At 55.5% G+C, this 14,638-nt stretch overlaps 4 protein-coding genes across 4 annotated transcripts; 2 read left to right on the top strand and 2 right to left on the bottom strand.

Annotated features, from left to right (window-relative positions):
* Positions 1-764: 764 nt before the first annotated feature.
* On the bottom strand, positions 765-4,449 carry MONBRDRAFT_28764 (uncharacterized protein; the record flags this gene model as incomplete). The annotated part of the gene is made up of 15 exons (XM_001749132.1): positions 765-896; positions 1,033-1,101; positions 1,217-1,630; positions 1,730-1,855; positions 1,924-2,022; positions 2,148-2,217; positions 2,309-2,420; positions 2,509-2,627; positions 2,761-3,044; positions 3,165-3,302; positions 3,413-3,586; positions 3,651-3,755; positions 3,880-3,984; positions 4,045-4,146; positions 4,255-4,449. The coding sequence occupies 15 exons, from the start codon at positions 4,447-4,449 to the stop codon at positions 765-767; spliced, it is 2,244 nt and encodes a 747-aa protein (XP_001749184.1).
* Positions 4,450-4,733: 284 nt separating this feature from the next.
* MONBRDRAFT_38613 (uncharacterized protein) lies at positions 4,734-7,447 on the top strand (the record flags this gene model as incomplete). Its single annotated transcript, XM_001749207.1, has 7 exons — positions 4,734-4,855; positions 5,281-5,428; positions 5,517-5,667; positions 5,777-5,858; positions 5,944-6,016; positions 6,194-6,484; positions 7,154-7,447. 7 exons carry the CDS (start codon positions 4,734-4,736, stop codon positions 7,445-7,447), a joined length of 1,161 nt encoding a protein of 386 aa, XP_001749259.1.
* Positions 7,448-7,710: 263 nt separating this feature from the next.
* Positions 7,711-10,475, top strand: MONBRDRAFT_11392 (uncharacterized protein; the record flags this gene model as incomplete). Its single annotated transcript, XM_001749206.1, has 7 exons — positions 7,711-7,774; positions 7,899-8,136; positions 8,332-8,638; positions 8,756-8,875; positions 8,983-9,111; positions 9,311-9,793; positions 10,293-10,475. The coding sequence occupies 7 exons, from the start codon at positions 7,711-7,713 to the stop codon at positions 10,473-10,475; spliced, it is 1,524 nt and encodes a 507-aa protein (XP_001749258.1).
* A 2,137-nt stretch (positions 10,476-12,612) lies between these two features.
* On the bottom strand, positions 12,613-14,638 carry MONBRDRAFT_38612 (uncharacterized protein; the record flags this gene model as incomplete). Its single annotated transcript, XM_001749131.1, has 3 exons — positions 14,265-14,638; positions 12,932-13,018; positions 12,613-12,788 (listed from the first exon to the last, which is right to left on the bottom strand). Coding segments are annotated over exons 1-3 (519 nt in total), but the record flags the coding sequence as incomplete, so codon positions are not given.

Below are 14,638 nucleotides of genomic sequence, written 5' to 3'. Positions count from 1 at the left end.
CGAATTTCTTGGAGGGACGACACATGCGCGTGACACCTCCTTTTCTTCTCTTCCTCTGCTTATGCCTTTCTCTTTCTCCTTTCTCACCAATTCATCTCATCTCTGTCTCTTTTGTCACACAAGAGAAAAGTCTCTCATTCTTTTGTTCGTTTGGAGTGCTTTCAACGTGTGTGTATGTGATCATCAGCCAGTCAGTGGAAGAAGAAGCAAGTGGAAGAAGAAAATTCGATCGAGTAAGGCTTGAGGGTCGGAGTGTGAGGGGCCGGGTTGATCGGCTATGGGGCCTCCCTTCATTGGTCTGTGTCCCGTTCCGGGCTGCTGCCAGAATCGGGCCAGCGACTCCACTGAACCCATCCCAAGTTCTTTGGCGGCAACCGCCCAAGGCTGTCCTCCTTCCAGCGGACCTTTTCGAGCGCATGCGTGAGCACGTTCCCTTCCACGCAACTGACTCTTTGGCCCTTTCCCATCGCCATCAAGGCATGCGCGGGCACCTCCCCCGAACCCATCCCCCTTCACTGAGCATGACCGGCTTGGTTGGAGCATGCGCCGCAACCAGGCAATCAGGCAGCCAATCCTTGTGATGACGATCACGTTTTGCATTGCATCGGTGGCTCCACATGGGGTTGACAAAGAAGGGTCTAGCTCTTGTGTAAGAATGTCATCACTTTGTTTGACTGGAGGATCACTGGACTACACTTCAACTCCAGACCTCTCTACCTTGACACGCATGCTGACAAATGGCTTTGGCGTCGAGCAGCGCACAATCAACTTGCATCTTGGGACAGCCCGGCCGGGGGTGGCCCCGTTTCCAGCACCTCTTCCTCCGGCAAGACGTGGCCTGTTTCTTGACGATCACGCCACTCCTGATCGGCTGCTACACTGGCGTCGAAGAATGCCTACCCAGTCAAAAGCCAGCCCAGTAATGTGGACAATAGCACGTGCGCGTCTGTGAGGCCCTGAAAGACTTCTCCCCCAGAACATGGCGAAATCAAAGCGGCCTTGGGCTATACAATCAAGCAGAGGGTGGCACACCTTGAAGGAAAAGTCTTGACCCTCGGGCGTCGGAAAGTACTCTTCGGGCCGCGGTGCCCCGGCCGGCCGCTGCCAAGCACACAGACCAACGCAGCCCAGACACTTAAACTCAAGACGTGAAACGCAACACTTTACCCAAACACTTGTGCTTTCTCCTCCGAGTACAATTACGCGAAACACTCACGTCACGGGGATCAATGCAAGTAACTTCTTTGGGCGCCAGCACCTCCGTCAGCGCCGCGCGCTTGGGCACCGTGTCACCAGAGTCACCGTCCGACTCAGATTCCAGCTGCCCTTCATCAAATGAGACTCGTGCCATGTGCTTAGTCTTGCCACTGCTTGCCAGCACCCCCACCGACTTTGCCTCTGCCGTCTTTGGGACGACAGCCTTTGCCGGTGTCACTTCTTCTGTTGCTGCCTGGACCTCTCCTTGCGGGTGCGAGCTGGGTGCTGGGCGCGGTGGTGTTGGTGGGGGACTGCAGTAGTCATACTCTTTGGTGGACACGACACACGCGGGGTCACTTGTTGAGGCGCCCGCGTTCTGGTCACCCCTCTTCTCACCACCTCCCGCTGTTGGGTTGAGCAACCCCAGGCGTCCCTGTAATGGCCGTCGCTGCCACGTATCACCGCGATGAGTGACGCACCCAACCACGCATCTCGCAAAGGACGTCAGGGCTCAGGGGTCGACACATCCTACCGTATGCCGGGCAAGCTGGCGGCGCAGTCTATTGGTCTCGGTCAGAGCACTGCGGGCTGCAACCTGTTCCTGTCGTATCTGCGCCTCGGCTTTCTGACACCGCTGCAGATTTTGAAGTGCTTGCTCCTATGCGTCCGGGACCCCACGATGAGCTACATGTGTGTCTTCGAAAGGCACGGTCGTCGGTGCCCCACCTTGCACTGGTGAAGATCACGCCGGGCAGCTGCCAACTCGCGGTGCAGCACTGCTGCCTGTTGCCGTGCCATCTTGAGCTCCTCCGTTTGCTTCAGATACTGCGACATTGCGCCATCGCCCCGTCACCCCGTCACCACACCAGCCGCATCAGTTTTTGATCAGCAGAAGCAACGAAGATCAAGCCGCAACGGACGCTTGAAGTGCAATCACAGAAGTGTCACACCTTGCGGTGCCAACGATCTCGATCCTGGCCCAGTGTCTCGAGTGCGTGTGCAGCATCTGTTGCCGCATGCCTACTCAACAACAACCATCAAACAACAATGATAAACTTTGTCTGAAACACCCGCGTGCAAACGACGGGGTCAGCTTGCCATCGGCACATACTCTTGCTGTGTGCGCTCTTGCACTTGCATTTGTAGGCAATGGGACGTGCTCTGGACCTGCTCCTCTAGCACATCCTCGCGCTGGCGTCGGCTTTTGAGCTCCACCTCCAGCTCTAAGTATTCGGTACCACAGTAAAGATCTTAAAGCATCCCGCCAGTTACTTTTCAACGCATGGTCGGTTGTGGGGACACGACACGCACCCTCAAGTTTCCGAGTGGCTTCTTGAAGCTCCTCGTCTCGTGCCGCGAGCCGGCTTTGACAAGCAGTCAGCGCATCGCCTTGTGTTGTCAGCTGCTGTTCTACCAGACGTGTTGCAGACCTGTGGCCAGCCAGTGATGGAATAGTGGGCAAAGCGTTGCCTTTTAGGTCGGGCTGGAAGCACGTCAAGGCTCGCGCGCGCGCACACACACACACACACACACGCGCGCGCGCGCGCGCGCACACACGCTTACTCGAGTTGAGCGCGCTCGCTCAACGCTTGCTCGCGTTGCTTGTGTAGTTTTGACTCGGTCTGTGCGAGCTCATGCTCAAGCTCGCCATGGGCCACTTGCCAACGGGTTCGCTCAGCCTCCAGCTTGAGGGCATCAGCCGCCGTCTCGCGTAGCTCAGCCAGGCGCTGTCCAACTTCGGCAAGAGTCTGTTCCAAGTCGGCCTTTTGCTGCCGCTCACTGTTTAGCTGTTCCAACAGGCGAGTGCTCTGGGCCTCGGCCCGATGCCATTCTTGACTAGCTACGCTCTGTGCGAGAAGAGTCCGACGGAAAACGACACGCGGCGGCTCAGGTTGAGCTTGCTGCCAGCGGACGGCGACCCAACTGAAGCTGCGATTCAAGTGTGCATGTTTTGAGGGGAAACGAACTTGTGGATGCTCGGGCATGTCAAGGGCGGTTGAAGTGTCTGGACCAGACGAGGCATGACTCAGGCTTTGCAAGATTGCCTCGGCTTGTGCAGCAACCGCATGCACCGCCGCCCGTGTCTGGCTGCCTTGTTCCTGCGCCTGCCAGGACGAGAGGAGGAAGCGCAACAGACAGCAATAATAAAGTCTTGGGCTGACGCCAAGGCATGTTTGGAGGGGCAAGTAGAATCTCTATCCAGTGCAAAGTGGACCTTGGCACCGAGTTTATGGGCGGCCTGCACTTCGTGGGCGAGCGCGTGGCGCTCCTCGGTAGCAAGACGAAGGGCTGCTTCAAGCTGTTCTTGCCTCTGGGTAACTTGCTGTTGACGGTCCTCATGCTCGGCAATCAGGGCTTTTTGATCTTCAAGCTCCTCCAAGAGGGCACTCTACCGAGCATGGCAGGGCCAAGAAGCGATGAGATGCCGGAATCACTTGTGGGGCCCGGCACACCTTAGCTTCGCCCAGATGTCCCTGCTGATCGTAGCAACGTACATTTTCGCCTTCCTGAATGGCGAGAGCTTGAGCTGTTGATTTGAGCGTTTCGCGTTGATCCTCCTGCATTGTCATGGGCAGTTCATGTCGAGCGAAAATAGAAAAGGAGGCAGAGGCAAGACGAAGACACAGAGCGAAGGAGAAAGGCCAAAGAGCGTGAAGAAGAGTGAAAAAATTGATGACTGACCAATTCACAGCTGTGTGCAGCGGCTGCCTCGGTCAGCTGTGTGTTTAACTGCTCCAGTTCATCGTGGGCGCAAGCGCGCTCGGCCTTTTGTTCGTCGCGTAGCGCCTAGTCCATCACGACTGGTGAGCTCGCAAGAAAGTGAACGATGATTGACCAGCTTCTCACTTCGAGTGCATGGCTTTGCTGCGTATACTGCTCGAGTAGGGCCTGGTGTCGGCCATGCAGCGCTTGCCACGCCTGATCTTGAATGGCGAGTCTGGAATCTGCCTGCACGCACACACACAGGAGGGAGAGGAAGCATGGCTCAGCCGGGTGGTAAATAAGCTCCAGGCTCAAGCCCCTTGCATTTGGATTTTGCTGTTAGTATTGCCACACCTGGCTGAGAAGGCCGCGTAGCTTATTCCAGCCGTCAACAACGCTCTGCACCAGTTCCTGAGGATCGTCCCTAAAATCGTCCCCCCCTTTCCGCGACGACGACCCAGCCAGCGTGGAGCCCGCCCCCTGTGCAGCGGCCGCAGACGTCGATCCCAATCCATCGCCCTTCATCTCCTCTGGGATCAAACCCGCCATGACCGCCACCGCTCCTGAACGCCCCTCCAAGCAATCAGCCGGCAAACCTTTTCCACACCCTTCTCGCCTTGTCACCCAAACGCAAATGCTACACACCCCTGTTGTCGACAATTCATCCTCCCCATTTCCCGCCAAAACAATAAAAAAAAAGAAAAAAGTAAAAAAGTATCTGACAAAACCAGTCTCTTTGCCTTTACTCGTTGGTGCGTGCGATGCTTTCTTAAGGGAACTGCTTTGCTTTTGTGTCGGACTTGCTTTTGGGCTTTTTCACCAGAGGATCGGACATGTGGATGGCTGTGGCGTTGGTGGTGGTGGCAGGGGTGGTCCTGGTGCCCCTGCTCCTGCTCTACCCGTTCCTGCCTGATCTTCGTCAATGGCATCGTGTTAGACAAGTTTACAATGCCCGGTAGGTGTGCTTTTGCTGGCAACAACAGGGCGTTTACGTCAATCTTTCGGCGACCATCAGAGGCGCGTGCCACTGCTTGTTGTCACGACTTGCGCGGCGCGTTTAGGCTTCGAACGTACCTCAAGGTTCAGCCCTGGAGCCCTCTGGCTGGCTCGTTTACCGCGTTGATGCAGGTTAGATCCTGAGCCTGCAAGCCGGACATTCGTCATGCGTTTTTCGCTCACCTTTATATGTCGCTGCCGCCACCCTTCATCCACGTTTGCCAGAGATATCACGGAACGATGCAGCACCTCATGGACCTGAACAAGGGGTACGATTGCACCTCTTGCGACTTGCTGCTTGCAGTTCAAGCCATTCGCACTGGGAGTTTATACATCTTTCACCCCGTATGCCCATGGACCCTCCGCCCCTCTTCTCGTCGGTAGATTTGGGGCTTTTGTTCTGTGGTTTGCGTATGAGCCCAACGTGGTCCTCACGCGCCCTGAGGACATTAAGCAGCTGCTCACGGATAATGACCTCAACTACACACGGGATAACTCGAGCTTTGCCCTCTTCAACCGGTTCATTGGTCAGGTGGGTTTTGTAGCAAGATCGGAATGCTGTGGGTGGCGGCTGGGTGGCGGCCTGGAAACGCCCGCTATTCTCACGCTCACATGTATAGAGCATTATCAATGCAAACGGCGAGGAATGGCGCCGTCAACATCGCATCTTGTACAAGGCTTTCAGTCCCGATAAACTGGTGGGCTTTCGGTCGACCTTTGCCAATCGTGGCGAACGCCTGGCCCATTCACTATTGGAGCTCAGTCAAGCTGGTGCGTCTGCAGGCGCAAGCGGCCCGACCTTTGCGGCTTGCGTTTTGCGTGCTTTGCTGCCGGGCGCGCCAAGGACCTTGCTAAGTTTCTGCATCGTGACGTGGCACAGAGGGTTCGGTCAAACTGGGTCACTGGCTGGGAAAGATGACCCTGAGCGTCATCATCGAGACAGCTTTTGGCAATACGTTGCGGTATGTTCGTGATGCTGGCCTTTCTGGCTCTCTTCGTGTGTGTGCACGCCCCTTGAGCTCAGGTTTGTGTACACTGGTGTGGCAGACCTGACGAGCAAGATCTCATGGCCCAGGAGTTTATCTACATGACAAATGAATTCACCAATTTCGCCCACCAGGTCAGTTGTGGCCCATCGGTGCAATGGGGCTGACAGCACACGCCAGAAGCCTGCGTGCCTGCCTGCCTGCCTGCCTGCCTGCTTGTCTGACCTTGAGGTGAACTAACCCAAGCCCCTTTTGGCCTGCCTTCATTTGCCCTTTTCCGTTGTGTGGTGGCTGGGGGTATGCGAACCCAGATTCCAGTGCTGCGCCACGTCCTGACAGATACGCAGCGATTGGAAACAGGCTTTGAGCGACTCTATGGCCTGGTAGACCAGGCGGTGGCGCGTCGACGAAGTGGTGAGCAGGATGATGGTCAAATCAAGTTGATCGATCTTATCCTAGAGGCAAATGGTGAGGAGGATGATCGATCAAGGCTGGACGATGCAGCCATGCGGGATAACCTTTTGCTACTTTTGGCTGCGGGCACGGAAACCACGGCCACGACTCTGGGCTGGCTCCTCTACGAGTTGGCTGTGAACCCAAAGGTCAGATTGAACCCGCTTCCCCCAAGAAAAAAAAAAAACATCATTTATTCCGCGTGAACAAGAGGACCTCACATCACTTTTGAACCCCATAACCCGGACCGTTGTGTGATATTTTCGGCAGGAGCTGGCCAAGCTTCGGGCCGAGAATGCGGCGCTCGACTTGGAGGCACTGGAGCAGCCTGGAGACTTGAGCAAGCTCGTCCCACAGCTCACAAACGCCATCCACGAGGCCCTGCGGCTCCACGAACCCTTGGGTGGCTTTCCATCGCGCCGTCCTCTGCACACGACCCAGGCACGTGGAAGCGCTAGGGAACTGTTATTGGCCATCTTTTGCGCAGGCAAATGGAAAGATGAAACGCCAGATGGAGGGCTCCGTGAAGCTGGTGCTTGGAACACGGGCTCAGAGAGGGGAGGCAAGGCATGGGAGCTTGAGATCTGCGGCACATGAGCTGGCCCGATCTCATTCGGTCTTTGGCGGCTGATGGTTAGATTGGTGATTTGGTTGTGTCGCCTGGCACGCCGGTGCTCTCCATGATGTCAGCCGTTCATCGCAACCCCGAGTACTGGGCTGAGCCGGAGGTGGGTGGTTGTCTGATGCCTGGCGAACATGGCCCCCGTCTATTTGTCCACTGGGCTCCCGACTCAAAGTGCCTGTGCTGTCCTGTGTAGGTGTTTCGTCCGGCTCGGTTTGCGCCGGGCGGTGAGGTGGAGCAAAACCCGTTTCAGTACTTTCCCTTTGGCAAGGGTCGTCGATATTGTCTGGGCAAATACTTTGCCATTGCAGAACTGCAGGTGGTGGTGTCACACTTACTTCGACGATTGGACATGGAGTACCTTGGAGATCGCGCCACGATGCGCGTTGTCTACAAACCACCTGTGCTACACGCCTCGGATGACCTCCCGATGCGGTTTTTTGCTCGCCGCACTTCTCGTCGTGGCAGCAAGCTCGTGGAAGCCGTGTAGTGTGTTGATGCCGTGGTTGGTTGTTCGTCCAGGCATGGACCATGTGTCTGTGTGTCTGTGTGTCTATGTCTGTCTCTGTCTGTCTGTCTGTCTGTCTGTGTCTGGCAATAGCAAAAAACTCTTTTTCTAAACTTGGCCCCAAACTTGTTTCAACTTGTCGACGATGTTCCGCATTCCTGTCTCAACAAGAAATCAATAATTTCACGGGGGCGGGGCATTTTCTCCAGCAGCAAGTGGATCCGACACAGTGGGATCGGGGGATCATGGCGAGCAAGACGAAGCAGGGCGAACAGGCGCCCAAAAAGGCCAAGGTGTCGGCCGCGGCCGGTAAGATGTGCCTGGCTTTCTCGACTTGGCGCGCTTGTTTTGTGGCCTAGATTCGCTTTTGCCTTACGCTCTCATGGGGACGCACCCTCGCGGAAAACACGATCGTCATGTACTGCGGTGGCAGCAGATGACCTAGATCTACCCGCCTTGTTCAACGATGGGGGCGAGGCGTGGCTGCCGTTGCTCGAGAGCACGATCCGCTCTCAACCCAGCGTGCAGGACTTTCTGGGCAAGGGGCGGGCAAGCAGCATCGTTCCGGTCCGCGAGCTCACCTTCCAGGCGCTCAAGGCAAATGCACCGGGAAATTGGAAGGTCATCATCTTCGGTCAAACACCGTACCCCCGCGTGGAGAGCGCCACTGGGTCCGTTCTGCGTACGGCGATCTTACTGCAGGATGGCAACACGTCCACGTTTGGCGTGTGTGCAAAAAAGAAAATGAACCCTTTGCTTGCTTGGACCTGCACACACACCCAAACAAAGCGCACGCCAGAAACACTGCCTTGGGCTCGGCATCTGATGTGGCGTTGATCCCTGCCCTGTTTTCGCCCGTTGCACAGCGTGGCCATGCTAGACAACACTTTTACGCAGTGGGAAGACAAGCGCTTTGGCTCGGTGACCAGCATGCGTTGCATTATGAAATCCGCATCCATGTGGAAGTTTGACGTTCCCAAGGCCACAACTGTGGCCGAGCTGCGCACCCTCTTCAAGAAACAAAAGGTCGTCTCACCACACCAATGGTTTCAAGCCATGCTAGCCCAGGGTTGCCTTCTCCTCAACGCGGGCCTTACCTCAAGCACAGATAAGGCCATGGCGACATCCAAGCACTCAACCTTTTGGAAGCCCATTGTGGCTCGTATCGTTGAGGTACGGCCGGCCCCTACTGCTGCCCGGTGCCCGGTGCCAGCCAAACACGCACGTGCAGTTATCGGTTGCCGTCTTGCACCCGTTTCTTAAGCCGCCGCATCTTGCGCCGCCACCTAGAGCATCATGGCGGAAAAGGCGGAAAAGAAGGAAGGCGTCATTTTCGCTTGGTGGGGTTCGCACGCCAAGGCCCTCCGGAAGATTGTCGACCAACTTGCGCTCAAGTATCCAGATTGCCAGGTTTGCCGCTCTCAACCGTCTCTCTGCGCCTGCACTGCCATCAAGGCATTCTCGGCTTTCACCCTGGCCATCTTAACCTCAGTGTTCTTCTCCTGCCTTCTCGACAGGTGGTCCAGCTCGACCACTGCAATCCCGCAGCCATGGGGGATGCCTTTTGTCAGGGAACACACTTTGCGGACATTAATGACGCGCTCGAGTCGCTGCAATACAAGCCGTTTGATTGGCTTCCGACCGAGGTAACTCCGCCGCCAGGATCAACCAAACCGAAACTCGCGGTAGGATCAGATCTGCCCCGTCTTTGCTCATGACGATTTGGATCGGACAGGGTTGGAAGGCAGCACTAGGCTTGGACGCCGTGCACATGGACCGCATGGGCGACTTTGTCTCCACCACAGTCGGTTCGTATCTTTGTTTCTGCTTTCACGTTAACGGCAGGTTCGTATCATCTCAAGTCCTCACCGTGGCAACATGCCCCACAATTTACCCGCAACAGATCTGCACAAAATGTATCTCGAGCGTCTGCAGGATGTTGCACAAAAGGACGAGCAGCTGGCGCCCGTCACTGGAATCATGGACATGCCAGTGCCTCCGTTTGCGACGGTGATGGCAGCCATCATTCAAGCGCTGCCGTCTGCACAGTATGCCATTGACTCTTCTTTGCAGTATGCTAAGGAACAGAACGACGCCATTCTCAGCGTCGATGAGATTGCCGTCATTAACCTGTACACGCAGGCCTCGGCCTTTTACCGCCGCCTGAATGAGGTGCTGCGCAACGGCAATCGAGCGCTTCTTGTACCCTACTACTTTTACCTGCGCCTCTTCTTTGAGGCCGTTGGCAAGCTTCACAAGCACCGTGGCGCCAACCTTGAGCCGCTCTGGAGAGGCGTGGGCCTCGACTTGCGCAAGCTTTACGGCAAAGTACGTTGTTCTGGCATTTAAAACAGCTCTGTGCACCCAGAAGCTAATCGCATGTCTCCACCCGCCTGTCACGCCAACCTATTCAACGGACGTGCACGCACATGGACATGCAGGATCGGACCGTGGTCTGGTGGGGTGTTTCTTCGTGTACCGTCAAGGAGAGCGTGGCTCGCAACTTTATGAGCTCGGGCAGGTCAGCCACACGACTCCATCTTTGTCAATTGCCTCTCTCCCTGTCTCTCTCTTCCTGTCTCTCTTCCTGCCTCTCTCCCTGTCTCTCTCTTCCTGTCTCTCTTCCTGCCTCTCTCCCTGTCTCTCTCCCTGTCTCTCTCCCTGTCTCTCTCCGTCTGTCTCTCTCCGTCCGTCTGTCTCTCTCCGTCTGTCTGTCTCTCTCCGTCTGTCCGTCTCTCTCCGTGTGAGATGGTCGGTGCAGAAGTCTTATGGGCCTCCTCTCCTCTCAATGCATGCACGTAGCTCTGGCAAGCGTATGCTGTTCCAGGTCAAGGCGCCTAGTGCTGTGAGCATCATGGACTACAGCGCGTTTAAAGGCGAAGCCGAGTACGTGCCTTTGGTCTCTGTTCTGGCTGAAAGGGTAGAAGATGACTCGAATGAGCGACTCTTCAAGATGTCCCTGATGACGCTCCGAACTTCATCGCAGGTTGATCTTGGCGCCAGGTACTGAGCTGCGAGTAAGCAAAGTGTCAAATGAAGCCAAGGGCCTGACGGTCGTAACGCTCGAGGAAGTTATGGGTACTCGCCACATCCAGTGAGCAGGCCCGTTTGCCGGTATATCATGGCATCATGCCATCACTCCAAACTGTCCAGATACCACCCCAACCAGCCAGCCGAGTGCTGCTCACCCCATAGTAACATGCGATGAATCAATTGACATGATATTCGATGTTATTACAGTAACATTGTACCTCCGCTCTGACCCATCATGCAAGCTTTGAGGTACCATCCACCCATAGTTGGCAGCAAAATCAAAGCATCATAAAACAAAAGACACAAAAGGTTGGTGCAGCTGAATAGGATTTTCTGGCGCGTCAGATGGGAGTATCACACTCGAGGCAGGTGCATTTGTGCTGCAAGTTCAAAATCGCTTTCAGCCACCTCACGCATGAGGAGCCCCGTTGGAGGAGGCCCACCCCAATCATCGTTGGCAAACAGCTCGCAGCACGAGTCGCAAGAACGCCAGGCGAGAATCCATGTTTCAATTCCCACACCTGAGATTTGGCTGACGGCTGTCCACGTCCGATCTGAGCGCAAAGTCAAGACAGTATGTAACCATAGTTTCGTGTCTTTTGGGCCCAGACTCCCGCATGACATGCTGCTCTCTCAATGGGAACTGGAACTCCAAAGTTGTTTCAATTGCTTTGGGGAATGACTGATCCTTGAACACTCTCACGTTTCAGCTTTCGAAATCATGCACTGCACTTAATATATTCAAGAGGTTCAAAATTGTAACTCTAAACATAAGAGTCGTTCAGCGTTTCCTGGGGCAGCGGGACCTCCCCAAACTCCTCAGTAATGTCCGAGGAGCCAAAATGTCTAGGCAACCCGTACAAAACGAATTGGTGAGGGAGCACATCATGCATTTCAGTGGGCGGCGGCGCTGGGCAGGTCTTGGGAACGAACATGATGCGTGGAGCGGGCACGGGGTGCGCGGTATCGTGATCCTCGACATGATTGCTTGAGCTTTGACTCTGGTGGGCTTGGTGCGCGACGCGATCTCGTAACAGTTGAAGCTGTTGTTTTTGCCGAGCAATCATGGCGTCTTTGGCTCGCCTGGTGAGAGGCACGCAATCATCATGTGAGAAAAGAGAATTTGTAGGGTTGCAACCTGTATTGGTGCCTTTTGTTTGTTCTTTGTATTCCTCCACTTTTGTTTTCTGCTTTTTTGGCACCGAAATGCTGCGAGACCCAGCTGGCCGCCTGTCCCATTCTCCGAGGCTCGTACCATTCAAGCTCAACGCGCGTCTGCATAACGCGAATGACAGCCTTGGCTTCTTCCAAGGTGTCGCAGCACTCGGCAATGTCATCGGTGAACAAATTGGGCATAAACACATTGAGGCGCGCCGCCAGCATCCGCAGTGTTGCTGTGCAGGATTTCCAAAAGCGATGGCATGAGGAACATAATAGTCTTGAAAGTACCGGGCCAGCCGATACAAAACTGATCCAGATGCGGGGTACGCACCGGCATCCGCGTTGTCGTCGGGGGTGGGAGCGGGCCCAAAGGTCTCTACAGCAGACTCTGAGTCGGAATCCGAGTCTAAAACACGATCGTTTGGGGAAAAGTGAGTGTGTGAGTTGTGGACAGGATCATTGCTTGTCCATTGTAAGGTAAAAAGACCAGGCGTTGGCTTGCTTGGCAAGTTGCCCCCGCTGGTTTCTCTCCGGCAAACTGTCGACGCGCGGGCCGACTGACCATCAGCATCAGGTTCCGGAATAACGCCGTTTTGCTTATCAAGGTGATGCTGGACTTGCTGCTCCTCAACGTCCAGCTGATCGCGCCGTTTGAGGAGTTGGTAGAGCCGGGCTTCAAGCTCCACCTTTCGGCGAAAGCACATGGCACGGCGGTAGTCCATGGTACGGACGACCGTGAGTGTCACGGTGCCATCATTGCCCTGCAGCAAGGTTTCAAAGTCCTGTTCGGTCGTGTTATCAAGCACATGACCATCCATATCCGATACACAGAGGCCTAAACAGAGGGACGGACATGTGGCGTATCAAAGGCACATGAATGGCAGCGGCGCCGATTGAGTGCTGGCTTGGGCAGGCATGGTTTTGAGCAACCGTGGGTAGGCTAGGCTCTGTACCAGTTTCAAGGCCGGCTTGCTCGGCGATTGAGTTGGGTTCGACAGACTCCACAAAAGTGACACGGTGGGTTTCAAACGACGCCACCCCGGTATCTGGATCGCGCACAGGCAAGACGAGACACTTGACCGAAAATCCCAAAGGGATGCCCGGTTCGGAGCGAACCAGACGAAGGGTCCTGCGAGCATTGCGTTGTCGCAGCCATGAGGTAGAACAATACAAGGGGTGCCAACAAATGACCTTCATAAAAAGGTGTGTGCGTCTTTCTCTGGAATGAAATACACTGTGAGAAAGGGAAGAATGGCCTCCCAGCCGACTCACCGACGATCTCCGACGGCCTGATATGAAGTCTGAACGGTGGAGAGCGCACTGCCTTGTCGTACAACACGCGGGGTCTCGCCAGCCATACTACAGAAATAAGCGGGCGAGCAAGGCAAGAAAACATTAGTACCCCTGTTGCAGAACAAGTCAAGGGTTGACCCAAAGAGTTGACGCAAGTGTGAGTGTGCGACAGCAAGGTTGAACCTGGGCGGGCCTAGCATGCTGGCATCTGAAAAGCTACGGCCCCAGCCTGCAGAGAGCGGGGAGGCAAGAGCAGGATTAGTGAAATGCGATGGAGTGCCTGTGCCCTTTGTCCACGACAGCGGTACTTCAGTACGCGGCGAGTGGCGGACCATAGGAGGTGCCGGTCGAAGAAACACTGGCGATCGAGTCGGAACGAGGGATGTAGCCCGGGGAGAGGGTAAAACGACGACTGTCATCCATGGAGATTTCGTTGGCGGCGAGTTTGTTGAGCAGGGATTCTTCCTGCTCGACCAATGTCTCACGGCGCTGCTGCTTTTCCGCCAGCAGAGCCTGGAGTAGGTTTTCAACCAAGTTTGGGGGGACAGAAGATGAGAATGCTCAGAAGGTGAGAATCATCAAAGGTGAGGATGATGTGAGTGGCAAGGGCCACGATGGAACCTGGGTTGAAGCATGCCTTTTCCCCTCCCCTTGCCCCCATGTGCAAATAAGGTTTGGTGAGAGGGGACGTACGCGCAGAGCTCGGATACGTTCATAGCGCTTGGCAATGGTGGGATTGGACTGCATGATCAAGGCGACAGCAAATCATAATGCGATGAGCCAGCCTGCTGATCACACCGGGCAATGATGGGAAGGCATACCTCTTTAAGCCGGCCCGATTGAAGAAGCACTACAGCAGTGGAAAATGTGTGAAGGAGACAGGTAAGATCAAGACGGGACAGGGTGACAGATTGTATCGCTTCTGCTTTTTGCTCCCGGTGGATTGGGGCGAGGGAGGAATGCTCGCGAATACTACTTGCAGTCTTCGGGGAGGCCTTCGACGAGGACGACAGGTTTTTGCTTGAGTTCACCAATGCGATGCTTGAACTCGGTTTCCGGAACTGAGGGTAGACGCCTGAGCAGAAGCAAACGCCGTCAGCAAAAAGCAAGAGGCAAAAGAGAGGAGGCCAGGGGAATGGGGAGGAAAGGAAGACCAGGGCAAGAAGAAAGAGGAAATGTGTTGTGAGATGCAAGGGAGAGAAAAAAAAAAAAAAAAAAAAAAAAAAAAACGAGCGCGCCAGGCCGCGTGTCGATGCGCATGCAAAAGGCATGGAAGAAAATAAAAAATGAAATAAAAAACAGGATGACTGACTTGTTGTTGCCTTTGCGGAGCATGTTCCGAAAGGGGGAGCGTCCAATGTTGTTGTTCGTGGCCATGGTCGCGGGTTGATTCTCGCTGGGCTGAGCCAGGTCGGGGTTCTGGCTGGGCTCGGGCTGCGTAGTGTCGACGGGACCGGCAGCGGGTACGGAATCTGAGACGGTGGGGAAAGCGTGGGGCTTTGGTGGTGGCGTGGGAGGTTCACTCTGCCGTATGGGCGATGTGGTAGCCTCGGGATCGGCCCACGCATTGAGCACAGCGGGACGTTCAGCGGGCACTGGCTTTGCTTGCAAATCGGTGCGCCGGGCCGGGCGTGGTGACGGTCTGGGAGATGGTCGCGGTGCCGGCGTCGGAGCTTGAACAGCCTC

The sequence above is a fragment of the Monosiga brevicollis genome, genomic scaffold (assembly GCF_000002865.3).
Source record: "Monosiga brevicollis MX1 MONBRscaffold_28 genomic scaffold, whole genome shotgun sequence".
NCBI lineage: Eukaryota > Choanoflagellata > Craspedida > Salpingoecidae > Monosiga > Monosiga brevicollis.
The sequence above is the reverse complement of the archived record's forward strand: the minus strand, read 5'-3'. Positions and strand labels throughout refer to the sequence as shown.